The sequence below is a fragment of the Orbicella faveolata genome, unplaced genomic scaffold (genome assembly GCF_042242905.1).
Source record: "Orbicella faveolata isolate gen_17 unplaced genomic scaffold, um_ofav_v1 contig_34, whole genome shotgun sequence".
Taxonomy (NCBI): Eukaryota; Metazoa; Cnidaria; class Anthozoa; order Scleractinia; family Merulinidae; genus Orbicella; species Orbicella faveolata.
The window spans coordinates 4236435-4264273 of record NW_028301563.1 but is presented as its reverse complement, the minus strand read 5'-3'; the positions used below and the strand labels follow the sequence as shown (position 1 = coordinate 4264273).

Below are 27839 nucleotides of genomic sequence, written 5' to 3'. Positions count from 1 at the left end.
TAGCTTCAGTTGTCCTTTGTTCTAATTGACAAATTTCTATCAAAGATCATTAAGTGGAAAACACCTGCACTGCCTCATAGATGAAACAATTAGAGTGTGGAGTTCTTTTAAACAGATAATCAGAAAATAAACTAAATCGAATAACGTTTGGCAACGTAAAATTCCCGAGAAAATTTTCCCTTACTCGTTCGAAACGAGCTGAGCAACGACGCAAGGGTATAATAATCTTGACAAATCTGTCATGCCGAGCGCGAAGCTTGTCAAACAATGACAGGCTCAATGGGATGCTATTATTTTGTTTTTCATTTCCCCTGTTTCCTTCGCGGGAACACAGGTGTCAACCAATCACACGCTTTGAAATATTTAGTTTCATGCCGCCCAAACTGGTGGCCATGAATTAAACATGCGTCTTCTTTCAAGAATAAACAACGTAGAAGCCGTGAAACTTTTGAGCTGAAAGTCATTTGAAGGATAAAAGTTCCTTTCATATTCGAGGTAAGAGGATTTTGCGAATCAAAATTATTTTGTTTGTTTTTTTCTTCTTCTTCTTCTGATATCCTTTTTGACGGTTGGTTAGTAAATGATTCAATTTAAACGACCTTGCTTGTCGGTTTAAATGCAAAATCTGCTAGGTTAAATTATCAGCCACAATTGAAATGCGAGAAATTAAGAGGAGGAACATTTTTGGCAAGAAATGCTCCAACTAGACAGACGAAGACTGTTGATTCATTTGCAAATTGTAGGAAAGATAAATATAATCCTCATTGCAGGGAAATTGGAGCTAACTGGATTAGCTTACGATTCAGCCCATTTGTGATTTCTATGCTGTAATCAGCTTTTAGTTTATATATCTTCGCAAATTGTTCTCAGAGTGTTTACCGCATACATTTCGATGGCTGAGCAGTAAAAAGACTATTCAGTGAGACTAATGTGACACAATGTAGTTGGAAAATACAGTATTTATTTACTTATAGTATTTTATGCGCGAGAACGTATTTACTTCGGGCAGTGTGTATTCAGAGATTTGCTCCGTATACGACGTTTTCCCTAAATTCTATAGCTTTAACAAAATCACGTGTAAACCGTTTGATCTATTTAGCCAGGATGCATTCTGTAGATTATTGCAACCACAGATATCTATGTGTATATTTGCCTAAGTTGTTTCCTAGGCTAGCGCAAGCATGGTTCATGGCATACGTATTACCCGCACGGACAGATATTTAAATGAGCAAAGATTGTAGACATAATATGTTCTCAATCGAGAATAAGACTCGATTTAATGGGGAAATCCCTCTTTGTTCTGTCTCCACATTGTTAACGCATCCGATTTTTTACTTTTTCATTCACTTTCTGTGTTTGATTTTCACACGCTCGATCGATGATTCAAACTTCTTCTGGACCCCATGCGTACAGTGAGAACATTGATTTATAACAAGTAGACTTAATTCAATAATGCACAAGGTCTCGCCGCACTGCGCAAACGTGTGCTGTACAATATACCTGCCTTTAATCAGATAAGCTAAGTGCTTCTTCGTTGCAGCAATTCTGATATGGAGAATTATTCTTTATTTGCCCATTAATTTACTCGTATTTACGGGGTATGACACGGGGGATAGGTGCCAGAACGGAGCCTTCATTCGAACGTCCAGAATAGAAAGATAACTGAACCATCGTCTAAAATAGATTCTCCCGCTTCGTTTGAGTTTAATTTCATTTCAACTCGCAGTTCTGGCGACATCTGAGCTGACTTGTATAGTAACTGATGAAAGTTTCTTGACATTCTAAACTCAACAGCAAGATTCAGTTGTAATTCTCTTTTTGTTTTGTCCTAACTCTTTCAATACCAAGAAAGGTTTGATCATAATACAAAGACAAGCAAAAGCTAATGGCAAAATATTCAATGACTTTTATCTTCGGGTTTCTCTTGACACCGCTTAAAGTTACATGTAAATAGACATATTCAAAGTTGTCTAAAATAATCATTTTAGCTTTTCAAACACGCTGATGAGTCACAGGAACTGCTTTGCACTAAATGAGTCTGACTGGACAATCGGAGGTGAAATCTTAGTTCACAATTCAGCACTCTGTGTAAAAGACAATGTAACTTCCTTTTTGCACTTCTTTAGAACAATGAACGGTTTTTCACGTTTGAGGAGGTAATAACAACAAATAATAACTTACGTTATTTATTTCTAGTGTCGGATAAAAATAGGAGTTTCCCGCTGAGCAAGGACAATATTAAAAGCAAAACACAATGCAAATATTATCTTCAATCATAAGCTCAATTTAAACTTAAATTTGAGCCCCTCCCCCGTCCTAAATTTCTGTGCAAAAATTGGTCTTCTGGAATAATTCGTCTTTGTGTCGGAAGAGTTCGCTAACGGAAAGGGAGTATAGCTCTGAGTGTAACTGATGCAAGTGACTAGGCTTAATCAACATATTTTGCATCAGACGGATTATTTTTAAATTTGTGAGCTTTGATGTCCTGTCAGTGACAGGTAACATACTGAACCGACAAGTAGCCTTGTCTTGCGCTTTCAGGCCTTCCTGCTAACAAACAGAAGTGCACTGTGATTGCCAGTTTCCTGGCCAACAGTTCATCATTGCTACAAAGTACAACAAACAAGTTTGATTGTCTATAACATGAAGTGTCCGTCATCAGCGCCTTTCAAAGTGCTAAGTATATTCCATTGATAATTGCTGACATCGACCAACAGCTTTCGTGTTTTCAATCTACATGTAAATTTAACAATGGCGACAAGGAGACCCCGAGACGTTCAATTTTTCCATTAGTCTCTGCAATTAGTTTACCGCTCCGGGAATTTATTGTTAAGCCATTAAGATTTTTATGCCTGATCAACTAGATTGAAGGTGATTAGGAAAGAATACAATCGTGTGCGAGCCCGCGTAGACTTACATTTCTTCCAGAAGAGAATATATCGAAGTAATTTTTCTCGTAGATTGAGCAATTTATATGTGTCGCCGATTGAAATAAAAATGAAATGTTGCTACAACTAAATCTATAGGCGTCGTTAGTCCCGCATCAATCGTACAATTGGTCATTCGAACCGGGTAACTGGAGACAGTAGGCAAAAGACAGACTTTTTAAGTACAGCATTAGAACACACGATTAAATTACAAACCGTCATTATACTTATAAAGGGCTTGCACGAGAAATGAATTCCGCTTTTTGTCTTCAGTTTACTGTATTGATCAGAGAACAGTTTTCTTGGATAGCAGGCTGTGAGCTTGACTTCGTTCAGGTTCGTGTGCTCTCGTGAGATCACGGGAGATTCCGAGACAAGCATAAACAAAACCAATGGTCATAATTTTGAAGCCGTGTGTCAATCACATTCACAAACGTATTATTTGTCCTGTTTAGACAGAAATCGATTCATATTCCTGTGGACAAAAAGTTCCGCTTTTGTGATATTAGTTTTTATTAGTTTTTTGTCCTAGTTTTGTTGGGGCTCACACAATTTTGTTTGAATCAAAATACTCTGAAAGTGCAAATATTCAAGTCTGGTACATACTCAATTAAGAAACCTTTCACCTGTTTAAAGATTTAAACAAAAACATTCGTTAGTCTAAATAAAGCATATTTTTTTCTCATCTGAACGACCCGAAAAAGTATACAAGTAATGTTCAAACAAAGTGAAATACTTTCATTGAGAAAAATGTTTTGAATTGTGTATTTATTCATTAATAAAGCTTAGTGTTGTTCCTTCTGGCGTTAATGTTCGGCCCGGTATTCCGTTTTTCTGTCACCTTTTGACTGAGTTGATATTCCACTTGTGAATATTTAATTCGGGCGGAATTTAACAATGATCTTGATTTCCAGTAAAGACGATTCCAAATGAGGAAATGTTTACATGGATTTTAAAGCCTCGTCCCAAGGTAACGCCCAGGCCATTAAAATTCATGTCCGTGGTTAATAGAGCCCGAACACTAAAACCCTTTAATTTTAACTTGCTTGATAATAAAGTCTAGTTTTTCCTAGTTTCTCAAGTAATTTGCTATATATGCACACCTTTTGTTTCGTTTCTGTGTTAAAAATTGAACTATAAATTATTGATCACTTTGCTCCGTAAAGAAAACGACCGCTAACCAAGGTTTCGTTTTCTACTATATTCTTTGCTTTTTGTGGAAGACAAAGCCCAATTGATTTGCGCTTTTTGTGCACTTTAGTCTCGCTAATTTTTTGCGGAGGAGTTTGCTTTTACTTATCTCCGCTCATTTGCAAAAATCGTGGGGAAAATTCGCGGTTTTCGTCTCGATTTACTTAATATTTGTCACAGCAGGATAGAACTGTACCAGGCATGGACGAGCTTCACAAGGAGCAACGATTTTAGATGGATTTCGGCGACAAATAATGGCAACATAAAAATTTACTTCAAGGCCTCATTTCGGAAGTAAAGCTATTCGACGGAGTTTGGTACTGAGGTTGGCAAGTCCTGATAAGTATATTTGATACTTTTTAACTCAACTTTTAAACGTTGCAGGTCCACACTTAATCAGTGAATTGTATCAGCCTTGTATTTTGACTGTTTACAAATTGTCTCTTGTCTTGGATTTTTATTGCAGCTTGACAATTTTATGTCCCCAACTGTTGGGCGCGCTGTCACGACGAAAAGGCATCGACATGTATGCATGAAAGATGCCTTGAAGGGCAGCTTTACAACCGGTTACCTCCAAAGAACCACAAAACGTACCTTCGTTCAGGATTTCACTCACTTCAAGGTAAGTTCATAATGTTCATTTCAAACGGACAAAACCTTACCTATATTTATGCTATCTCGTAAGTGTTGTACACTATTTCGGTTTATAAAGCTCTGTTATGTTCTTGAACTGCGCAATTATTACGACATACAACAGCTCGCTCAATAATCAAGTTCTAAGCTGATATTTTTATCAATTTCTCCTATGAAAACTTTCCAATTCTTTTCTTCTCCTGTACAAGTTAGTATCTCTTTCTTAGACTGCAAGTTCTTGTTAACTAATGCGTAATCAGTTTAAGAATACCGCATATTTCAACACACCGACACCCACGCGTTGGGCGTAAGGTTTGCTTTTTAGCTCGGTATAAAATTCTTCGCTTTAAAATAAATATCCTCTCTCAACCACGGTGATAACATTATAGCTGACTCATCTCGGTATACCGATTATTAAAATGCCTTTTGTAATCCACAGTGTTCAATATCGAATTTATTTCTTCGTTAGAACCTGATTTAAGCAAAGTTTCACCGTCAACTACAAGCCTTCGAGATTTATTCGAATACTCTAATTTCACATTTTTTTAGAACACGTACAAAAATGTTTACAACAATTGCAACAATAACATTTAAGAATCAGTGAATTGTTATTATGTTTAAGGTTACTCTTTTTTCCAGTCCGTTGAAACTTTTGACAAAAATTCGCAGTTGTTGTGTTGAATAGGAGTAAGTTGTTTATTATTGTTCGTGGCGTTTCTAGAAAAATCTTATTTAATATTTTATTCGTCTCCTTTGTCGGTTAACTTTGTTTTGTCAACAAAACTTAAAAGACAAAGCTGTTTTTGAATTAAGAATGTAAAAGCTGTTCACAAGACCGCAATTTCTAGTGAACTTTGGTCACGTAATGTGCTACTTCCTTGAGTACAATGAGAAAACACCCAAGGGGAGAGGGGGTGCATATTAAGTCTATAAGACCAGTCGTATTGTCTTGTTAGGCGAAAATCAGATTCCAAAGCTCCTAATTTTCTCCGCATAAGCAGAAGCATGTTCAAACAAGTACAACGACGAGTTATAGAGATACAACGCAATGAAAGTTTGACGGCTAATTATCAACGCAATCTTTAATAGATTATATCAAATTTTGTGGAATACTTGTGACGTAACTGTGGGTTTTTTTTTAATACTCCAACAGGAAGAATATAATTGTGACTAGATTTAATCAGTTTAATCTATGAAAGAAAGAGTCAGACGTTTCTAAACCGCGAATGAATTAGGTGCGTTAAATCAGTTTCATGACCTTGGTTTTCATTTGATTATTTTGTAATTGTCCATGTCTCTGCGGCCGGTAATTATTTTACTCAATGTTAATAATCATGAACTAAGAAGTTTGATGTTGCATACACGAAGTTCGTGGCAACTGAAACTTTGGAGTCTGGAGACGAGTAAGGAGTATGTGGCCAATCACAACGACGGATTTTTACTTCAAAATGAATGTGGCGGCTTTGAGCTGCTTTTAAATTCCTCTAGTTGACAATAAACTTCGCTTTTCTCTTCCGTTAAATGGTAAAAATACCGAAACAGCTAAAAAAATGTTCTTGCCTCGAGAATAGACCCTTTGCACGGTCCGGTCACATGGTACAAAATCAGCCTTGCTGGGACGCAAATTTCAAAACAAAGGCGAGTCAATCTGGACTGGTACAGGTTGCTTTGTTTTGGAAGTCCCACGTGTAACTTGCCAACGAACGAACGAACGAATGAATGGCGCTCGCTTTTTGAAGTCATTGTGCGAGTCAAAAAACCGCGAACACTTTCAGTCGATTCCGACAGGTCAATTTTTAAGTTCAGGACACGCGAGCAAACCTCAAAACCACAAACCAAGTACCCTTGATGGTTGCGGTTTAGTTTTCAGACACCTAATCCTCCGTTAAAAAAGAGATGGCGACTGGTACTTACTTACTTAACTGGTACATTTCCCCATAATTCTTAGCGCACAAAAACTTAAACAACGCTCATAAAAACGTTCAGAAAAGTTATTACAACTAACATCTCCAAACAATGGCGTTAGCACATACAGAGACGAATAACGCGAAAATATGGTCTGTCCTTGTACTTTATGGGCTGTGTAAGGCTCGCATGGTATCGTGACTATTGTGGTAAAATGTACCGCTGCCATCCTTTTTCCTACGGACTGGTGTTTTCCTCGCTACATAATAGCATTCCGTATATAAATACTTCTGGCGTTAACTGATTTCTGAGTTTCACAGTATAAGTCGATGCAAATAGAACAGGCTCAAGAAATAAGATAAGTCCCGAGTACGACGCGCAAAGCATTAGACAACCGTGTCTCTTACGGATTTTAGATGCTCAATTACACAGCTAATCAGCCCTAGATCCATGCAGCAAGTCGCAGTAGACACAGTTATGTGTGTTAGGCCTATTTTAGATTTGTATATCGCAGTGAAAAACGAAGAGTGATTTGTTGATTCTCACGGTCATGACTTTGTTGTTGTTTCTTGCAGACTGATCGTGAGATAATTAGCAGCTATGCATGCGATATCAGTGGCTGCATCATCACGTTCTGGCTATGAAACAGACCGCTATAGCAGAGGAGAAAGCCTAGAATACTACAGCCCGCAGACAGTAACGACAGCGGATACAGGAATAAGGGTTCGCATCAATGTCCGGGGACTGGTATTCGAGACCTACGAACAAACTCTGGCCCAGTACCCCCAAACACTGCTCGGCTCGCCCAGCAAGCGCGTGGAATATTATAACCCGTTGAGTAAGGAATACTGTTTTGATCGCGACAAAGCCGTGTTTGACTCGATACTGTTCTTCTACCAATCATGCGGGATTTTATCGTGTCCCGAACATATCCCGCGAGAAAACTTTCTGGAGGAGATCAAGTTTTTCCAACTCCACCAAGCTGATAAAAGATACAAGGAAGAAATTGAACCAGAGGAGTTAAAGGACGCCATGGATGAACTGCCCGAAAATCCCATAAAGCGGAAAATTTGGAAACTTTTCGAGTATCCTGATTCCTCTATATGGGCGAATTTGCTGGCAAAGTTCAGTTTACTTATTATAATTATTTCTACCGTTACGTTTTGTGTGGAGACCTTCCCGAGCTTTCGACGTCACACAATGTGTCGGGAGGTGACGTCAAACGTTTTAACAAATGATACAAACATTAATAACGAGTCAAATTTTCTGTCGAATAATTCACAAGTGATTGTGCTTGTAAATGAGCGTCACTGTGCAGTTATTGAACGGGGATCGTACTGGTCGACAATAGAAGCTGCTTATGTCGCCTGGTTTACTTTTGAATACATAATGCGAGTTATCTCTGCTCCGAGAAGAGTCAAATTTATCAAGTCTGCCTTGGGCTCGGTTGACTTTTTAGCCATTTTACCTTTTTACATCACTCTTATGTTCCAAGATGATGGGAACTTAGTGACGTCATTTCCTGTTTTGAGAATTATTCGCCTTGTGCGTGTGTTACGGGTATTGAAACTTTCTCGTTACAGCAAAGGGTTGAAAGTTCTCGCAAACACACTTTTAATAAGCGGGAAAGACCTGCCTTCGTTGTTCGCCGTTTTAATCATTAACGTGATTCTGTTTTCGAGTGTCATCTATTACGTGGAAAACGACATCAAAGACAATGACTTTGAGAGTATCCCAGACGCCTTTTGGTGGACGATAGTTACCATGACCGCAGTGGGTTACGGAGACAAGGTGCCGAAAGGTGCTTTGGGTAAATTAATCGGAGCTGTGTGCGCTGTGTCAGGGATAGTCGTTCTGTTCTGTTTCCCTACACCTGTGCTCCTTTCCCACTTCGAAGAGATGTACAAGCTGAAAGGGAGCGGTCCGGGCAAGAAAGCAAAAGAGAAAGAAAATCAACAGGACAGCAAAGAAGACGTGGGACAAAATCAAATGAAGGACACGGAGGTCCGAATGGTCGGAGAAAGAGAGCGCATTGAGATTTATATATAATTTTATGTTTCATTATAGTCAAGCGTGAAAGAGTTGAGGGTAAAACCTGAAGTTGAAAAGTTCCGTCAAGAACTAAGGGGAAACGGTCTTTCGCTAAAAGGCCGTTTGCATCGGAGGTGACACTTTAATGTGCCCTGCAAATGGCCTCTTAGTTTATTTTAGGTCTGAAAGGAAGAGTTTCGAAGCTATTTTGTTTTAAAAATATCTTCGCTTTGATTGAGAAGTTTCTCTGTGAAATTAACACATCTCAATGAACCTGTGTAGCGGAGTACGAGCGAAGAGCTTTGTCCGCATTCTGACCGCGTGAAAACTGGGGCGAGAACAAATAATCGACTCAGCAGTAAGTGGTGGGGCGTGGTGGCCCAACCCCACCTCCCCCGTTCGTCGATTTCTTTTGTCTCATCCCGTTGTCACGTAGGGAGAACTTGTCTTTCTATATCAATACTTTTTCTAAGAAATAATTCTCACCACCCACTCTATGGAGGTAAAGAGAGGTTATGAATGGATCAGTTCTTTTCAAAACGAAAGAGTTGGGTGTGAACGTGCTCGTGATCAATCTGAAGTAATTTGCGTCCTTAGAAGTAAACTTTAAAAGTTTTGACTGCAAATGGCACACAAAATAAAATCTAAATTTAGCATTCAGTTCAGAAGAGTATATTTTATTGTTTAGTAAAAATTGAAAAAAGCTAAGTAGAATACAATTTAAAGGCCCGTCAAGGTCTTCTTAAAGGAGATGGAGCAATAGATCAAACCTTTTAGATGCGTAATAAATTTTATTCAAACAACGATATTTATTTCATTAGTGTTTTATTCGGTGGTAATCAAGTTTTGATCAATGTTCTATCTACTTACTATTAATGGATCGTCTTCATCAAGAACTGTTTACTTTCGATTCCTTGCATCTCAGTAATATTGATACCATAAACCACAAATTTGCACAGTTCATTCTTCGAGGGTAGAGTCCAAGAAGTGGCAAGTTCATGCCACTTAAAGGGACGACGAGCACTCCCGTCCTTTTCATATGAGATTCCCTCTCAAGATACAAATCCTTCTCAGAGAAATTAATCCTCCGTACCGATGGTCTTACATTTCTTTGTTGCAAAAAATGAGATATTTGGTGGTACATAAGGATCAAGAGAGCGTTTCTTCGTTGAATAGTTCTTTACCCTCATCACTTAACTACACCTAACTGCACTGAAAAGTGTCTGAACCATTTACATGTCACAGCATTACTACCTAACACCTATAAAATGACATCGGCATTAGCAATTTATTACCAAAGTCAATTCTGTATCATTTTCGTCCTCAGAGGAAGCGCTCCTTTTGGTCGGCACTTAAAGAATTGGCCGGACGAGATTTTCTTAGCATGTGCAAAGAATTCGTATTCTCAGCCAATCAGATTTGTCAGACTTGACTCTGAGCATGCACAGAGTGACAGGAAGTCCGTGAATCGCAGACTTCCGGTGTTGGACCAGGCCAGAGGTCGCGATTCTTGGTGCTGACCAACAGGAGCGCGGCCTCTGGGGACGAGAATGGTTCTGTACCTTCAGAACTCAATCAGCAACGCATGCGCGTACATCAGCACCATGTTGTCTATTATGGCTCGTTGTCACTACCGGCCATTTTAAATAAGATAGTTGTATAAATTTTTTATGCTATTTGCATTGCTACAAAGTAGTGAATTACAGGCAAACATCGTTGATTAGAGTTCTTACAGCTCTTCGAGATTGACTAGCTGGCTGTTCGTAAAATCTTTTAAGGCCCACACTACGCCGGAGAAATTTGAAAACGCAGCTTTATTTCTACGGTAAGCCCACCGTCCACACTAATCCATTGCGAAAACGGAGCTTTTCGGAAATGGTCTTCAACCGGAGGAATTTGAAAACGCCAGCTTTGCGTTTTAGTGTGGACAGAAAACATTTTGAAAGCGAAGCCTTTCGAAAACGATGAGGTTACCATGCTCATGATATTTCCTGGCCCCAGTTTTGCTCAAACGCAAATCCAAAACGGCCGGTAATTGTTGAGTTTTCAAATTCCTCCGGCGTAGCGTGGAAACGGCCTAAGACGCCGAAATTACTAATTTAGTTTAATTTGATGATCATCCTGAAAGGAAAGAAGCATATGGTGGCTTGCTTCCTTTCAATGTCGACATCACAATGAATACTGCTGGACTTCAAACGTAGCAATTTTAAGGAAACATACTTCGTATATAATGCTTCCTGCAAATTTTATTCTCTACGGCTATGCGTAGCACAGATTATAATTGTAAAACTCAAGTCTAAAAATATTATCACGAAGGGTATTTCACTTCAATTAATTTACTATTTATTATCTTATGCCGATTTGCATGTTATCAAATGTTTCCTAATAATTTTTTTTAGCAATAATAAATTCAAAATTATTTTCTGTTAGACTTCATCGGACGGCAAATCCTCCTCTTTCTCGTCAGCTTTAGGTCCTCCGTCTGTCTTTGGCATCTAAGGATCGGGAAGGAAAACCCTTTAAGACGGAAGCAACTAGCACAAAAGTAACGCAATAATAATAATAATAAACAATAATAGTAATGATGATGATGATGATAATAATAAGTAAACATTTAAATGCAAGTTGTAAGCAGTGGTAAAATTATAGCCTGGGTTCTTAAACCGCCATGGTCCTGGTAATTACAACGTACAGTGAAGTTAAGACATTTATAGACAGATTGACCATTAAGCGAAACGCTACCTCTAAGGTACTGTTCTTTACATTGCGAGTAACCACAAGGGCCTTTGTAAGCGACCACAAAATGTCGGGGTTCCCTTTATTTCTGTCTTGAACTGAAAAGGACAAGACCCTACAGCAGTTCGCAGTTACACTGTATGGTATATACACTTGTGATCATCGGGTAATTTCTTCATTCATTGTCCATTCATGTCTAGCAAACAGATGAATAATCACTCAGAGATAGTATTTTCATGGTTTCACAGAGGGAAAATGTGTCGCGTTGGGTAATTAAACAGGAGTTTATGACTAAATATAAGACCCGGGGATACAACCACAACATTTGGATGGGGTTGTGGCCCGCTTCTCAAATCCCTTACCCTATTTATGACCAAAATCTGCGATTTTCTCTATCCAATTTATGACCTGACCAAAAATTCGATATCCTTTTTATGACCTAACACAGTTGCCATGCATGAGCAAAAAAATACCCAGTTCAAGACTAAAGTGCAAAAGCATACCCCATTTAAGACCAAAATGGCCAAAATCGATGCCTTTAAGGACCAAAACGGCTAAAAACCCATACCTTTTGGGGCTGCAAATATCTATTTAGCCCATATAAGGGAGAAGTTCCCCCCCCCCCCCCCCGGGTGTAAGACTGTAAAGAATCTTGAGCAGCAGAAAAAATATTGTTGCTTGCATGATTGTACAGTTGTACATATTTTTATTGTTATTCATGAACGTACCATTGGGGTGAATTCAACCGGCTCTGCGTCATTATTTTGATTCGTGTTGCCACGGTCGCAATACCTCCAACATGCGATCACGATTACCAACAAGATAAACAGGGCCACAGGAACAAGAATTTTAACTTGCAAAGACACTGAGTCTCCTGTAAACGTTAGTGTTGTGTTAGTATACATGAAGTGTACAAAAGTCTAATGACGATGATCATGGTAGTACTTATGCGTTAATTCTCCAGGGAAACCTATGTTAAATTCTCGCGAACAATATATCCTGAAATAAGTAAAAACACAAACGTTGGAAGCGATTAATTCAGATCTTCGCAGTTACGTATCAGTTTATTCAGATCAACAACAGAAAGCGTGAAAAATGGCTCCAACCAAAGTTTAACCAATGACATTTGATATTCCGTTAAATTATCTGTCAGACTTCCGTTTAAACGTTCTAGCCAAAGTGACCCACACCACCCCAGAAGTATGCCTTTTCCTCATCGGCGGGTTGCCAGTCTATATCAGTGTTATGCCTCCCCCCCCGTCCCCCCCGGCTTCCATGAGTACATAATTTGATATGCAACCGCGAAAATCTCATCTCTTTTCTGTTCTTTCCCCTGCAATTCGCATATGATTTTACATTGCAACAAATTACCTACAACTAGCCCATCTCTGTTATGAGAACAATCAGGTCATTTGACGCGCTCATATCTGTTCACTAAAAGGCCAGTAAGAAGAGCAAGAACGTTTGTGTCAGATGGTAACAAAACATTGTGGATTTAGCAGTGACAAAAGACCTTATATGTAACTCTATACCTTCTGATGATGTCGCAGCAGGATTAACGCTTGTCGCCGGTACTAAAAAAATTAGAAAGGAAAAATATAGAAATAAATTGATTTCTAAATAACGCTTCAACGAGTTAATGCTTCAGCGAATTGAGGTCTGTTTGGCAGAATAAATGAACGAGGCACGAACAAGTTATCAACAAATGAGTGCACGATTGAATGAAAGTACATTTTCTTATACAGAATTGAAACTTTATTTACCATTGGGTGTGGAGGAACTGGCAGTAGGACTTGACGGTGAAACTTTAATAAACGCTGTTGATGTATCTGCTGTTGATATAAACTTCGATGGTAGGTCAGAAGTATAACTAGCTGGTATAATTACTTTCTTTGGTGAGACTGATGTAACTGGTGTATATGTAGTTGATGTATCTACCACCTTTAGTGTATATGATGAGGTTACTATCTTTAGTGCAGTTGGTGTGGGTAGTACCCTTGGTGCAGTTGATGTTACTACTTCCTTTGGTACAATTGATGTTACTACCATTAATACAGTTGATGTAGATTCTACCACTGGTGCAGCTGATGTTGATGTAGTTGTCACCTTTGGTGAGGTCGTTGCAGGTACTGCCTCTGGTGTAACTGATGTAGTTTCTACCTTTGGTATGTTTGATGTGCTTATTTCCTTTGGTGCAGTTGATGTACTTTCTGCCATTAGTTCAGTAAATTTAGTTACTTTCTCTGGTATAGTTGATCTAGTTACTTCCTTTAGTGTAGTTGAAGTTGATGAAGTTGCCACCTTTAATGTAGTAGACGTAGTTGTTACCTTTGGTGTCAATGATGTAGATACTACCAATGGCGTCAAAGTAATTACTACCATCGGTGCAGTTGCTGCGCTTATTACATTTTGTGCAGTTGATGTAGTTACTATCCTTGAGGCAGTTGATGTCGCTACTTCCTTTGGTGCAGGTGATGTAGTTACTTCCTTTGGTGCTGTTGATGCAATTACTACTAACGGTGCAGGTGATGTAGTTACTTCCTTTGATGCTGTTGACGTAGTTACTACCAATGGTGTAGTTGATGTAGTTATTACCCTTGATGCAGTTGATGTCGCTACTTCCTTTGATGCAGTTGATGTGCTTACCTCGTTTGGTGTAGGTGATGTAGTTACTACTTTTACTGCATTTGATGTGGTTACTGCCTTTGATGAAGTTGACGTTGTTACTTCTTTTAGTGAAATTGTCCCAGTTACCAAGTTTGGTGCAAGTGATGTCGTTACTTCTTTTGGTGCTGTTAATGTAGTTTCTACCGATGGTGCTGTTGATGTAGTTACTAGCAATGGTGTAGTTGATATAGTTACTACTAATAGTGTAGTTGATGTAGTTACTTTCTTTGGTGCTGTTGATGTAGTTTCTACCGATGGTGCCGTTGATGTAGTTACTTGCAATGGTGCAGTTGATGTACTTACTATTAGTAGTGCGGTTGATGTAGTTACTGCCTTTCGCGCAGTTGATGTTGTTGCTTCCTTTGGTGTGGTTAATGTAGATTCGACCAATGATGTAGTTAATGGAGCTACTTTCTTTGGTGTAGTTGATGTAGTTACGTTCTTTGGTGTAGTTGACATTTCTACCAAAGGTGCAGTTGACTTAGTTACTGCCCTTGATGCAGTTAATGTTGTTACCTCCTTTAGTGAGGTTGATGTAGTTACTACCAATGGTGCAGTCGTAGTTGTTACTACCAATAGTGCTGTTGATGTAGTTACTACTAATGGTGCAGTTGATGTTGTTGCTTCCTTTAGTACTGTTGATGTAGTTACTGCCTTTGGTGTAGTTGATGCTGTCACTTCCCTTGGTGTAGTTGATGTTGTTACTTCCTTTGGTGAAATTGATGCAGTTACCAACTTTGGTGCAGGTGATGTTGTTACTTGCTTAGGTGCAGTTAATGTAGCTACTACCAATGGCACAGTTAATGTAGTTTCTTCTTTTGGTTCAGTTGATGTAGTTACTACCCTTTGTGCAGTTGATGTAGTTTCAACCTTTAGTGCCGTTGATTTAGTTGCTACGTTTGATGTTGTTGGTGCTACTACTCTTGGCACAGTGGATGTTTTTAATATCTTTAGTGCAGTTGATGTACTTACTTTCCTTTGTGCAGTTGATATAGTTACTACCAATGGTGCAGTTGATGTAGTTACTACCAATGGTGCAGTTGATGTAGTTACTACCAATGGTGCAGTTGATGTAGTTACTACCAATGGTGCAGTTGATGTAGTTACTACCAATGGTGCAGTTGATGTAGTTACTTTCTTTGGTGCAGTTGTTGTAGTTACTTCCTTTGGTGCAGTTGATGTTACTATTTCCTTTGGTGCAGTTGATGTTACTATTCCCTTTGGTGCAGTTGATGTAGCTACTACCAATGGTGCCGTTGATGATGTTGCTTCTTTTGGCGCAGTTGATGTTGTTACTTTCTTTGGTGCAATTGATGTTGTTACTTCCTTTGGTGCAGTTGATGTAGTTTCTACAAATGGTGCAGTTGATGCGGTTACTTTCTTTGGTGCAGTTGATGTACTTTCTGCCAATGGTGCAGCTGATGCTGTTGCTTCCTTTAGTGCTGTTGATGTAGTTACTGCCCTTGGTGTAGTTGATGTTGTTACTTCCTTTGGTGAAATTGACGCAGTTACTAACTTTGGTGTAGTTGATGTTGTTACTTCCTTTGGTGCAGTTGATGTAGTTTCTACCAATGATGCAGTTGATGTAGTTACTTTCTTTGGGGCAGTTGATGTAGTCTCAACCAATGGTGCATCTGATTTAGTTACTTCCCTTGATGCAGTTGATGTCATTATTCCCTTTGGTACAGTTGATGTAGTCTCTACCAATGGTGAAATTGATGTAGTTACTACCAATGGTGCAGTTGATGTTGTTGCTTCCTTTAGCACTGTTGATGTAGTTACTGCCCTTCGTGTAGTTGATGTTGTTACTTCTTTTTGTGAAATTGACGCAGTTACTAACTTTGGTGCAGTTGATGTAGTTTCTACCGATGATGCAGTTGATGTAGTTACGTTCCTTGGTGCAGTTGATGTAGTTTCTATCAATGGTGCAGTTGATTTAGTTACTTCCCTTGATGCAGTTGATGTTATTATTTCCTTTGTTAGAGTTGATGTAGTTTCTACCAATGGTGAAATTGATGTAGTTACTACCCTTGATGCAGTTGATGTTGTTGCTTCCTTTACTGAGGTTGATGTAGTTACTACCAATGGTGCAGTTGATGTAGTTACTGCCTTTGGTGTAGTTGATGCTGTTACTTCCCTTGGTGTAGTTGATGTTGTTACTTCCTTTGGTGAAATTGATGCAGTTACCAACTTTGGTACACGTGATGTTGTTACTACCAGTGGTGCAGTAGTTGTTGTTACTACCAATGGTGCAGTTGATGTTGTTGCTTCCTTTAGCACTGTTGATGTAGTTACTGCCCTTCGTGTAGTTGATGTTGTTACTTCTTTTTGTGAAATTGACGCAGTTACTAACTTTGGTGCAGTTGATGTAGTTTCTACCGATGATGCAGTTGATGTAGTTACGTTCCTTGGTGCAGTTGATGTAGTTTCTATCAATGGTGCAGTTGATTTAGTTACTTCCCTTGATGCAGTTGATGTTATTATTTCCTTTGTTAGAGTTGATGTAGTTTCTACCAATGGTGAAATTGATGTAGTTACTACCCTTGATGCAGTTGATGTTGTTGCTTCCTTTACTGAGGTTGATGTAGTTACTACCAATGGTGCAGTTGATGTAGTTACTGCCTTTGGTGTAGTTGATGCTGTTACTTTCCTTGGTGTAGTTGATGTTGTTACTTCCTTTGGTGAAATTGATGCAGTTACCAACTTTGGTACACGTGATGTTGTTACTACCAGTGGTGCAGTAGTTGTTGTTACTACCAATGGTGCAGTTGATGTAGTTACTTCCTTTGGTGTAGTTAACGTAGTTACTTCCTGTGGTGCATTTGATGTAGATACTACCAATGGTGTAGATGACGTAATTACTACCAATGGTGGGGTTGATGTAGCTACTTCCTTTGGTGTAGTTGATGTAGTTTCTTCCTTTGGTGCAGTTGATGTAGTTACTTCTTTTGGTGCAGTTGATGTAGATACTACCAGTGGTGCTGTTGATGTAGTTACTACCTTTGGGTTAGATGATGTAACTACTACCAATGGTGGGGTTGATGTACCTACTTCCTTTAATGCAGTTGAAGTAATTACTACAAATGGCGGAACTGATGTAGTTGCTTCCTTTGGTACTGTTAATGCAGTTACTACCAATGGTGCTGTTGATGTAGTCACTTCCTTTGGTGCTGTTGATACAGTTGCTGTGGTTGATGTAGTTTCTAGTTTTGGTGCAGTCGATGTAGTTACTTCCTTCAGTGTGATTGATGTAGTTACTACCAATGACGCAACTGATGCAGTTACTTCCTTTGGTGCTGATGATGTTGCTACTACCAATGGTGCCGTTGATGTAGTTTCTACTTTTGGTGCAGTCATTGTAGTTACTGCCTTTGGTGCGATTGATATAGTTACTACTAATGGTGCTGTTGATGCAGTTTCTACCTTTGGCGCAGTTGAAGTAGTTACTTCGTTTGGTGTTGCTGCTGTTACTACCTCTCGTGGCGCAGTGGATGTTCTTACTATATTTGGTGCAGTTGATGTTGTTACTTCCTTTGGTGCAGTTGATGTAGTTTCCCGCTTCGGTGCAGTTGATGTACGCAGGACCTTCGGTGAAATTGATGTTGTTACATTTGGTGTAGTTAACATAGTTGCTATCGTTGGTTTCGTTGAAGTTCCCGTGGCTGCAGTAGATTCAGCTGCTCTCTTTGACCTGGTGTGTGTTGTTGAAACAGTTCTCGTAGTGATTAAAGTTCCTTCACTTGCTAACATGTGACACAAAAAGAAAATAAATGACATGCAAAGGCAAGTTAAAATCGATAGAGTTCAAAACAAAAGTTTACTTTAGCAGCGTGTCTAAACAACTGTCGGGAAATTATGGTATAAAACTTTGGAACTACATTATTTTATATACATTTCTTCACTATTAAATTCAATTTTTTCAACACGTTTCAGTTGCTCTTGGAGAGAGGATAAAATGTAAATAGCAACCTTGGGCAACATTTAAGGCGAACACCGGGGGGGTAAACCCATAACAATTGGGTGGGAGTGTGCGGCCCGCTTCCCAAAACCCTTACCCTATTTATGACCAAAATCTGTGATTTTCTATTCCCTATTTACGACCTGACCAAAAATTTTATATCCTATTTATGACCGTTGCGACTGGCACAGTTTCCCTAAACATAGTTTATGAATGGCTTTTGTTGATGGTGTTATCGATAATAAAGAAAAAGGAGCTTAATTCTTCTAAAAAACATACCCAGATCAAGACAAGAGTGCAATAACCAGACCCTATTTGAGACCAAAATGGCCAAAATCGATACCCTATTTATGACCAAAACGGCTGAAAAACTTTGGGGCCGCACATACCTATATAGCCCAGATAAGGGAGTACACTCCGCTCCCCTCCCGGGTAGCGAACATAACAGATTTGGCAGTCTCAAAGGGACTGAAATGACAAGAAGCCGGACAACCTGCTGGGAACATACAACTTCCTCCACGATATATGTGCCGGTTGCAACAACAGCTCTCCTAACATGAAAGATAAACTTAAGGCGGGTGTACCCTCTTCTAACTTTTTTGTTATCCATTTATGGAAGATCATTGAAGAATTTTAGTTGTGGTGTAATGGCATCTTGCGATCTCGGAGTTACCTCGCCCGTGGATTGAACTCACGGGGTTAATAATGCCAGTTAGAAAATAACCCAAACAAAATACTCGCCAGCTGATTGGTTTAAAATCGTGTTTCTATTTAATAACTAGATTTTTCTTTCTCGATTTTTATCGCTTGATAGTTGACGAGGGCGCAGCGGATAATCTAATTGTTTTAGTATAAACCTACTAGTCGTTCAAAACTTTATCTAAACCTCCTCACAGACACCTCGAAAACGCAAAGAAGCGGCCGTCATTTCGTTCACAAGCGCACACTGCTACGCTTCTCACTAAATATCACAGAATAGATAGCGAGTAGCGTAGCCGATCAGGAAACGGCATTTGTGATAGACCTTAAGTAGATTTATACTAATTAACAATTATTCCATGAAACCGCGTTGGATATGAAGTGATAAATAACCAACGAGCGCGTAGCGCGAGTTGGTTATGATCACTTCATATCCAACAAGGTCGAATGGAATAATTGTTTTAGTATATTCTTAATCGGGTTTTTGCCGCCGATTTTTATTTCAACAATTTTACAGAGCGGAAAATTTTTAAACTTGGCGCACTGTTTTCCATATAAGGTAAAACTCCGACTAATGGCTCATAGTCGGAGTTTTTGAGCCAATCAGAGAGCTAGAAATGCAATAGTCGGAGCTGAGAATATACTAAAACATGATAGAAACACAGAATTAGCACGAGCTAGTGTTGACGTAATGATGGCGCGAGCAAAGAGAATATATACGTTTTGTCGCGGAATATACTAAAAGAAGTAGAAAACATGTTCTCCGTGTTGCTATGTATCGAGTTATAGAAACACCCTTGGAAGTTTGGGAGAACTCGAAAAAGCTGTGGAAACTTCGTGTTCGATCCCACAGCATCTCTCGTTTTCCCAAACTTCCAATCGTGTTTCTATAACTCGATGGAAACACGGAACATGTTTTGCTATTTCATAACTAGAATGTAAAGTTACTAAAAATATTTTTATGATTACCCTGGCCATACAATTCCACCCTCATGCATATCCATTGTCTATACTTCAGTGGACGAATTCGAATGAGAGTAGAATTTACGGGAGCTGGTAAAACATGTTTTGAGATTGTATCAGCGTCACCAATGTTTCCATCAAATTGCTGTGAAAATAAATACAAGACGTCACAATTAAGACCTTAATGTACCTTTCTATCGCACCAACACAGCGCAACGTTCCTCTCTATCATGCTCTTAAAACGTTTGCCTCCCTGAGCTAAACCCCAGAAATTCTACATCACTTATCAAGTTCAAGACGAAGGTAAAGAGGGAGGAGTGAAGTTTATGTAGTAATAGCCAGCAGTGGAAGCGTTTTCTGTGTGTTCACGAATTATAGCTGTATTAGCTCGCGATCGAGTAGATTCGCCGCCATGTTGGTTTAGAAAAAGTGGCCGGACTCCCTAGGACACCTTTTCGTCTCTCCCCAAGATAGCCCTCGCTTGGTCAAAATGCGCTCGATCTCTCGCCAAAATACGCCTGCATTGCAGGCTAATGTAGTAATGGTGTTTTATCATGTTGTGCAGAATTATTATTATTATTTATAGCGTAAGTATCGTGCTTGTTATCTTCAGTAATCTGGTCCGCATGTTCTTTGACGTTTGCTTCAAGTCCGGCAATTTGCTTTTTAGTAGCTTGTAGTATCCCAAGAACTGTATCGTACTTATCGGACTAGAACTGTATTGACTGTTCGATTTGACTGCATCGATCGGTTAGCACTTTGATGTTTGTGCTTAATGTCTCAAGCGTGCGGCCAACGCCAACTTATATCTGCATGACAGTGACCAACTCGAAAGCTCATTGGCTACTTTGGTCACTGTACACAATTAAATATTGTTTCTTCTAGTTAGTTTCTATCTGTATTTATTTTTCCTATATCATTGTAAACCATCTTACGTTAAGTTGGTTTTCTGTAAATAGTGTGCGTTAATAAAAAACTGAAACTGAAACTGTATTAAACATTTTAGGTAATTTGTAAGCACTTCATGTAATTTTAGACTGTATTTGAGAATATATAAACTAATTCAATTCTGAAAAGCCTAGTTGGGAGGAATTATTAATAAAATATTGTATTGAATAAACAAGCCATTAAGTCATTATATATGGGCTAAAAACTGAACAAGCTATCGCTTACTTCGCCTTTTCCTGTTAAGATAATTTTTCGAGCGTGTAACTTTTTTATTTTTTTATTATTTTTTTTTTATTGCAATGCACAAAACCATTTACACGAGTTTCGTTACAATACTTTACTACTTTACTAGACATAATAAACAGGACTTACGGTTTAAAATAACTAATTCACACTCACTCACGTACACACACTACGAACCAGTTTACATAGCAAAGTCACACCTATTTGAGCCTGACATATTCTAAGTTATTCAACTACTTCTAGTATTTATATTGCCCACTTCTTCCTAAACATATCTAAATTATTATTTTTTGTACAGATGTATTTTTCAGTCCCATACTTTAATTTGACTTTTGATTTAAAACCTCGTATACTTGGAAGTTCTTTATTCCTTCTACACGCCCATAAATAAATTTTTCCTATAATGATGATGAATAACTGTTTTAAATCTACTTTTTCAGAAAACAGATGAGTGAAACAAGAAAGGTGCAAATGGACCCAAGTAAAAACAACAAATTTACAGATATCGAAACTAGCTAAAATTGAAAATGGGAACTAAAAATTTTGAAGCTGTCTAAAAACCCCTTACCAAATAAACAATTTTTGGCTTTTCAAACTTACACTTAATTTATTTGCTAATTTAATAATACCTCATGTAAATACTTGCTAAAAATGATCACACCTTATTAAGTGAGTGGTGATTCCTTGGCTCGCTCAAACTCTCCCTCATGTTGTGATTATCGTTAATCAGTTTAACAAATAGATTCCATGTTGCCGTGCGTCTGTTCAGTAATAGATGACAGATGACGTCAAAATGTGGTAAGAACAAAAAAGTGGCACACGAGGCAATAGCCGAGTGTGTCACTGATGTTCTTACCACATTTTGACGTCTTCTGTCATCTATTACTGAACAGACGCACGGCAACATGGAATCTATTTGTTTTATATAATAACGAAACAAACTACTACCGATAAAGCTTTTTTAATTTCAAAATCTTTCAACATAACTCGAAAGCCGGCCTTTGCCCACTTTGGCGAACACGAAAAAAGCCATTTGTCGTAATCTATTGTCTATACAAATTGAAGCAATCTCACTGGTTGCTAAGCGTAGCAAAGAATTGTGATTGGTCCGGGAAAATCACGCCACTGTCAAACTTGACTCGAGCGTCGCTTCTCGTGGAATGAAAACTTACAGCGAAAGCAGAATTGAACTGTGAAATCTACAAATCTCAAAGAAATGCTGGATAAGTCAAGTCAGTTTTTGTCATCAGAGCAGCCCTGTGAGCCGAAAAGCATGGATGTTGCCTCGAATATTGCAGGAGTTGAAAAACTACACTCGGAAAACTTGCGGCTGCGGTCAACCTGGAGGCCATTCGATTCGAGTTTTGAATGAAAGGAGCGTTAGTGATGGTGGAAATTTGTGTCCTCTGTGGTTGGTGATTCTCAAATCAGTTTGAAATAGTGTCGGAGACACCTTTTAGCTGCGATACAGTTGGCCGTGAGCTGTAGTGAGCTATACTTTACTCGCTGCTGTGCCCTGAAACGGACTGGAACTTTCGCATCGGAAAGCAAGGTTATGTGTTTATTTTAACTGATTTTAAGAAGTGGTTTTGATGTTTCATTCCAGACAATCACTGTATCGACAATTATTTTGAGACTGAGAAAAGTTCAATGTTTTAAATGAATTAATCTCATAAACATTTTGTTTATTGGGTTTGTTAAATTCGAGACAAAGCAATGGTTCTCGGCTTACCAAGACTAATTTTGTGTTTGGTTTAGTCTCGCTCGACTGCCGACTGAGACTGCTCGAGTATTTTTTCTGAGTCATTGTCTAAAACAGAAACGGCTTTATCTTTCTTCTTCCTGCTAGAATATGCTTCTGGTACCTGTTCAATGCCTGGACAAGACTTTCTTGTACCTTATCTTTTGCCCAGTCATGTAAAATATTATCTAAATTCTCAAAACTTTCCGCCATTTTAAAACACAGAGGGAAAAACTTTGAAATGATGACGTCAATCGTGCGTCTGTCCTCTAATAGATCGTAGGCGAGAACCAATCAAAATGGGACAATAACTTGGTTTATTATATAACTGATCATAGTTACTGAATGAAATTGCCCGCGACCCACCTCTAATTCCCTGGCGTTTTTTGAAATATTTCTTCGCGAGCGAAAGCACAAAAATAAACCATATGTGCAGTAACCACAGACACAGGATCAGGTTTCAAGACATCGTTTATTTAAAGTTGAATAAATGAAGGGTCAAAATGTTAAAAAATATTAGCAAACAGAACTCAACCTAACGTGTAAAACTGATGAGAAAACAAGAAATTATATTATTTCTTTACCGCGCGACAAAATGTCCCACAGAAGCTGAGAAAATTGACTTTGCGAAAATGAGTCAATTATTGACTTTGGAGGACAAAAACGAAACCAAATACAACAGAATTGAATTTCTTGTACTATAACGGCTAACATTTGAGAAAACAACGAAAAATAAAAGCGGAGAACTCATGTAAAAATCAATCTGAAAACAAGAAATCAAGTAATTTCTTCGCCGCGCGACGAAAATATTACGGCCCTGCGAAAGAAAGATGAAAGTCGTAAATCAAAAAGACGACAAAAACAAGCGAATTATTTTGAGATCAGTCGTATTTCAACTGTGTTAAATCAGTGGCCATTTAGTTCTTTTCTCAGCGGTTCTGTAGTAGCTGAATAAGACTCCAAAAAATATTTGAACGGAGCGAATAAACTAAATAAACAAAGCGCCTAGAGGTTGCCGTGAATTAAATATGCAGAAATCCAGCGTGCAAGTTACTGTTCACTTTTAAAACCTAAAATTCCCAAATACAGGGAACCAAATGAAAGAGATGCGAAAGGAAGTTCAATAACAATAAATTTTCATTCAAGCTGAGACGAAGAAACCTATTTAAAAGCAAAAAATTGTTCAAAATTTCGCAGACGTGCTTCGCTGCATGACCGCATGGGTGGGGGAGTGTTCAAATTATTCTTCACGCTAACGCGAAAGCTTGAGTTTTTACCGACCGCTTTTGCGGTCATTTTAACGCCCGTGGCTGTACCAATCGTTCCAAAAGTTGAATTCAACTTCGAAGTAATAATGTACATTACCATTTTGTTTCTAAAATCCGAAAAGCCGCTTTAAACCTGCAATCTGTCGTCGAAACTTACTTGAAAGCGCTCCGATCTTCATGTTTTCTCGGCGGTTGTAGGAAGAAAAACTTCTTCACCAGAAAGTTTTGAGGAAGTTTTGAGGACTCTGTATTCCTTGATCCTCCATTCTGAGGCAACCTGAACATTGATTTGTATTTTTCCTTTCTAGTTTAAAGCCCAAAGCAGTAATTTATCCGTGTTAGGAATGAAAACAAGACCTTGGAAGTTTTTTAGATTTGGACCGCAACGCGCCATGTTACCTGCACTTTTCGAGCGCGCGATTTTAAGAAGAAAAACCGTCTTTCTAGAACCCCTAAAGTCCTCTGAAAATATGCTCAAAAAGTCCATTCTGATTGGTTTATTTGTCCTCAAGAACAATAGAACAAAAGGGGAACCAAAGAATCTTCAGGGAGGGTAGGAAAGGCAATTGTCTCCATGTGCTTTTTTTCGGGCGGTTATGGGCGGCACAGGGAAATGGAGGAGTTTTTCGCATGGGCGGTTACGGGCGGCACAGGCGTCAATGGGTTAATAGAGGGAAATGGTTAGGACACATGACAAAGTTCTTTGTTATATTTTTTGGGGCTATTTTGGGGGTTGACCAAGCTCAAAACCTGATTAAATACAAAAGGTGGTTGTGTGTGCTCATACAATTAACCATTACAAGCATTGCGATTATGTAATTCATGCATAGTCAATGCGCATAAAACCAAAGATGTACAGGGTCAAGGACCTTCAAACATAAATCTTAGCCTGTTTGTTTGCTTCTCTGATGTTTACCGGGTTTCTAAACCATTTCCCTCTATTAAGAATGGTTTGATCTGTTCAAGAAGGACTGACCCTCGAGACTGGGATCAAACATGAATGGCTCTTACCTTTTCAATGCTCTTCCATCGACCACCGTCAGAGTACTCCACATAGTATTTTGTCACAGAGTCGTTGGTGGTATGGTTAACGTGTTTAAAACCAGTCCCTTGAGTGGCAATCGCACAAATCGTTGCAGCCTGATATGGCAGCTGTATCTCCAAATATTCTACTGGTACGTTTGTCGTCTGTGAACACCAGGCGTGTTTTCCATTCAAGCGAGCCGATGAAGGAGGGTAACCTTTATAGAACGAAGACGCTGAGAAGCTAGATTTTGGTAAGTTATCTTCAACTCCTAAGGGTGTGTCTTCACAGGGACCTAATGATTAGATCGAACAAATGCAGCAGAATTAAATCACATCTGAACTTAAATCACATGTGCTGTAATTACAGGTTACCCAGCGCCCTTATGCCAACATTGGACCATTAATTCGGGATTTCATGAAGATATCACCAGCGATATCGATGGCCTTTCCAATGTTGTAATGCTATCCGGTCAAAGCGAATTTCGTTCTTCGCTAATTTAATTTGTCCCTCAGATTCCGGACCCAAAGCGCTAAGTAAACGTGTCTACTTTTTGCCACATTAAAATTCAGTGAAAAGGTATAGGACATTTTCGAAATAGGATTAAAAATTATGGAGTGATGGTACAAAACGTTCATATGTCAACCTAGCTAGCTACTGCAAATTTGATGGCAAACGGACAAATTCCCTTTGACTTGTAGCTTTCAAGGGTTGACTCGGGTGCTCACATTTAGAGGTCGTGAAAAATTAAACAATTCGATCAATAGCCAGCTTTACAAGCTTTAATTAGATATAGGGTTTTAGGTATCTGCAGTTTAAACCGGACGTGCACTACTTGTACATACATTTTTGTAGATTGATTGTATGTACACTTCTTTTTTTTTTACTTATTTAATTGTAAATAATTTCAACTTTTTTTGTTGTGTCCCCAATTAGTAGTTAATACTAAATACATTGACACTTCAATAAAGCTGTTACGCGCTACATCGCTTGAACGCGAGACACCTCTAAAAGTACGCGGTAATCTTAACTTCATATCATTCCTTTTGCTAGCAAGCCACCTTTTGGAGGTCCGGAATTCTGGCCAAGAGCAAGAACTTTCACTCATTGTTAATGTTTTTTTACAAGAAATATAGAATTCAACAGGAGATGCTAGCCAGCAAATTGAGGTACAGTATTGGACTGAGCCCAGTAAATAGTGCTCTTGAGTTAATGCAAGTATTTCACTATATGGCCATCAAAACAGAATAATCCAAGTTTATGTCACCTTGGTTTGTTTCTTGTTTGCTTTTGCCATTTATGTTTTAAAAAATTTAGTGTGTATGGCAAGGAAGCCCAGGGAAGCCAACAATGCGCAAAAGCAGAGGAAGACAAAAAAATAAACAAAAAAAAAAATCAAAAAAGCACACACACAAGCACACCAAGAAAAGCTAAGTAAAATATACTTGTGCCAAGGAAGAATGAAAGATGACTTAAAAACGTTCATCGTGTGCGAGCTTCCTTGACAAATGTTTCACTGAACAATTTTACTGTCCAGAGGAAGAGACTAACTTACTTTGAGAAGCACTTGAGTCACTGCTTGATGACACTACAAAGAAACCTGGGAAATTAGATAAAGAAAATAGGGCTGCCTGTACCATGAATTAATTAATACATGTTTTGCGCTCTCCGATGAGGCTATATCAGTTGAAATTAAGACGACGCGACATCAATTTTCAATGAGGCCCGGTCCACACTAAGCCGGAGAAATTTGAAAACGAAACAATCACCAGTCATTTTGGATTTGTGTTTGAGGAAAACTCGGACAAGGAAATTAAATCACCTGATTATCTTGATGTAATCGTTTTTAAAATGTTTTCCTTCCGCACTAAAACGCAAAGCCGGCGTTTTCAAATTTCTCCGGCTTAGTGTGAACGAACGGAAGTCTAAAATGACAGACACCAAAAGAACTAAATAATCTACCCACCAGAGTGTGGTGTGTCCATTCTCACCCACATAATTATTATAACGACCTAGCTCGTTTGAAAATTAGCCGATTAGCAAATGACATGATCGACAGTTATTGCAATAACTACATCTGCTCAGCAAGTTTTTATTAAAATATTTTGGATATAACAGCTTACCTTCCAAGAGGAAGACAAAACCAATTGTAAAAGATGCTGCGAAAGTCATGCTGTTTTCTTCCATCCACAATCAAGAAAACCTGTTAAAAAAATTCTTGTAAGAAAATTAGTGATTACGAGGTATTTTACTCATAGCTAAAGACGAACACTGAACGAGGCATTCTTCGTACAGTGACAACGCCGAGAGCGGAGTGTTTATCTACAACAAAGACTGGCTGCTATGAAATATATATTTTTCCAACGGAAAATGCTCACTGCGCAAATGCGCAAAATGTCGTTAATATGTTATTTGAGAAATAAAAAACGTTTCATCGCTTTGCGCTCTCTATGTCTGATGTATTGCTTTTGAATATGTATATAGCATACGGTAAACACTAGTAATTCTTATATCAGTTAGGTAATGCTTTTGTGAGTAAGTATGGAACAGCAGGGTCAACGGGACCAAGTGAGCGGCGAGGCCCTGGGTTTTACCGCTAGAGTGCAGTCTCTATCAGTTGAGTTAGTTTCCGATATCATGGATATTAATTCAACTCCCCCGGTCAGCATGACTGACAAATGATTGCTCACTGATTAGCCTCTTGCCTGCGTTAGATACTCAACTTAGCCGTTTCCTTCCCACACCCGTTCTCAACAAACATTACTTATGATCTTCATACACAAAACTTGCGTAAATAAATGTGCTCTACCTCTTTCTTTAAGTTGTTTGCTGCCTTAACGCTCTGGAGCGCAGTCCATGTTGATCAACGAGCTGCGCTTAGGCTGACGAAAACTAGACGCCCGCA

General features: G+C 38.8%; 2 protein-coding genes across 5 annotated transcripts; one reads left to right on the top strand and one right to left on the bottom strand.

Moving 5' to 3' along the window:
* Positions 1-390: 390 nt before the first annotated feature.
* Positions 391-9495, top strand: LOC110062420 (potassium voltage-gated channel subfamily A member 2-like). Of its 3 annotated transcripts, none has more exons than XM_020769317.2 (3): positions 391-495; positions 4585-4740; positions 7232-9495. In XM_020769317.2, exon 3 carries the CDS (start codon positions 7257-7259, stop codon positions 8703-8705), a length of 1449 nt encoding a protein of 482 aa, XP_020624976.2. In that variant the 5' UTR covers positions 391-495; positions 4585-4740; positions 7232-7256; the 3' UTR covers positions 8706-9495. The 3 variants fall into 3 exon arrangements, with proteins under 3 accessions (XP_020624976.2, XP_089126894.1, XP_020624975.2); XM_089270768.1 differs by having other exon boundaries at positions 3842-4740; XM_020769316.2 differs by lacking the exon at positions 391-495 and having other exon boundaries at positions 1849-4740.
* On the bottom strand, positions 9459-27839 carry LOC110062409 (uncharacterized). 2 transcript variants are annotated; one of them, XM_020769292.2, is made up of 9 exons: positions 27744-27839; positions 27058-27137; positions 26490-26534; positions 24922-25229; positions 19717-19855; positions 13187-17833; positions 12956-12997; positions 12152-12297; positions 9459-11182 (listed from the first exon to the last, which is right to left on the bottom strand). In XM_020769292.2, exons 2-9 carry the CDS (start codon positions 27119-27121, stop codon positions 11114-11116), a joined length of 5460 nt encoding a protein of 1819 aa, XP_020624951.2. In that variant the 5' UTR covers positions 27122-27137; positions 27744-27839; the 3' UTR covers positions 9459-11113. The 2 variants fall into 2 exon arrangements, with proteins under 2 accessions (XP_020624951.2, XP_020624952.2); XM_020769293.2 differs by having other exon boundaries at positions 26490-26522.

What these genes read in the sequence shown, in the direction of transcription:
- LOC110062409 (XM_020769292.2), bottom strand. Translation starts at nt 27,121, where the DNA reads ATGGAAGAAAACAGCATGACTTTCGCAGCATCTTTTACAATTGGTTTT. An exon ending in GGTGGAATTGTATGGCCAGG is followed by an intron (nt 17,834 to 19,716) that starts GTAATCATAAAA and finishes GTCACATGTTAG; the next exon opens with CAAGTGAAGGAACTTTAATC. An exon ending in CGGTTGAATTCACCCCAATG is followed by an intron (nt 11,183 to 12,151) that starts GTACGTTCATGA and finishes CCCGATCCTTAG; the next exon opens with ATGCCAAAGACAGACGGAGG.
- LOC110062420 (XM_020769317.2), top strand. Translation starts at nt 7,257, where the DNA reads ATGCATGCGATATCAGTGGCTGCATCATCACGTTCTGGCTATGAAACA.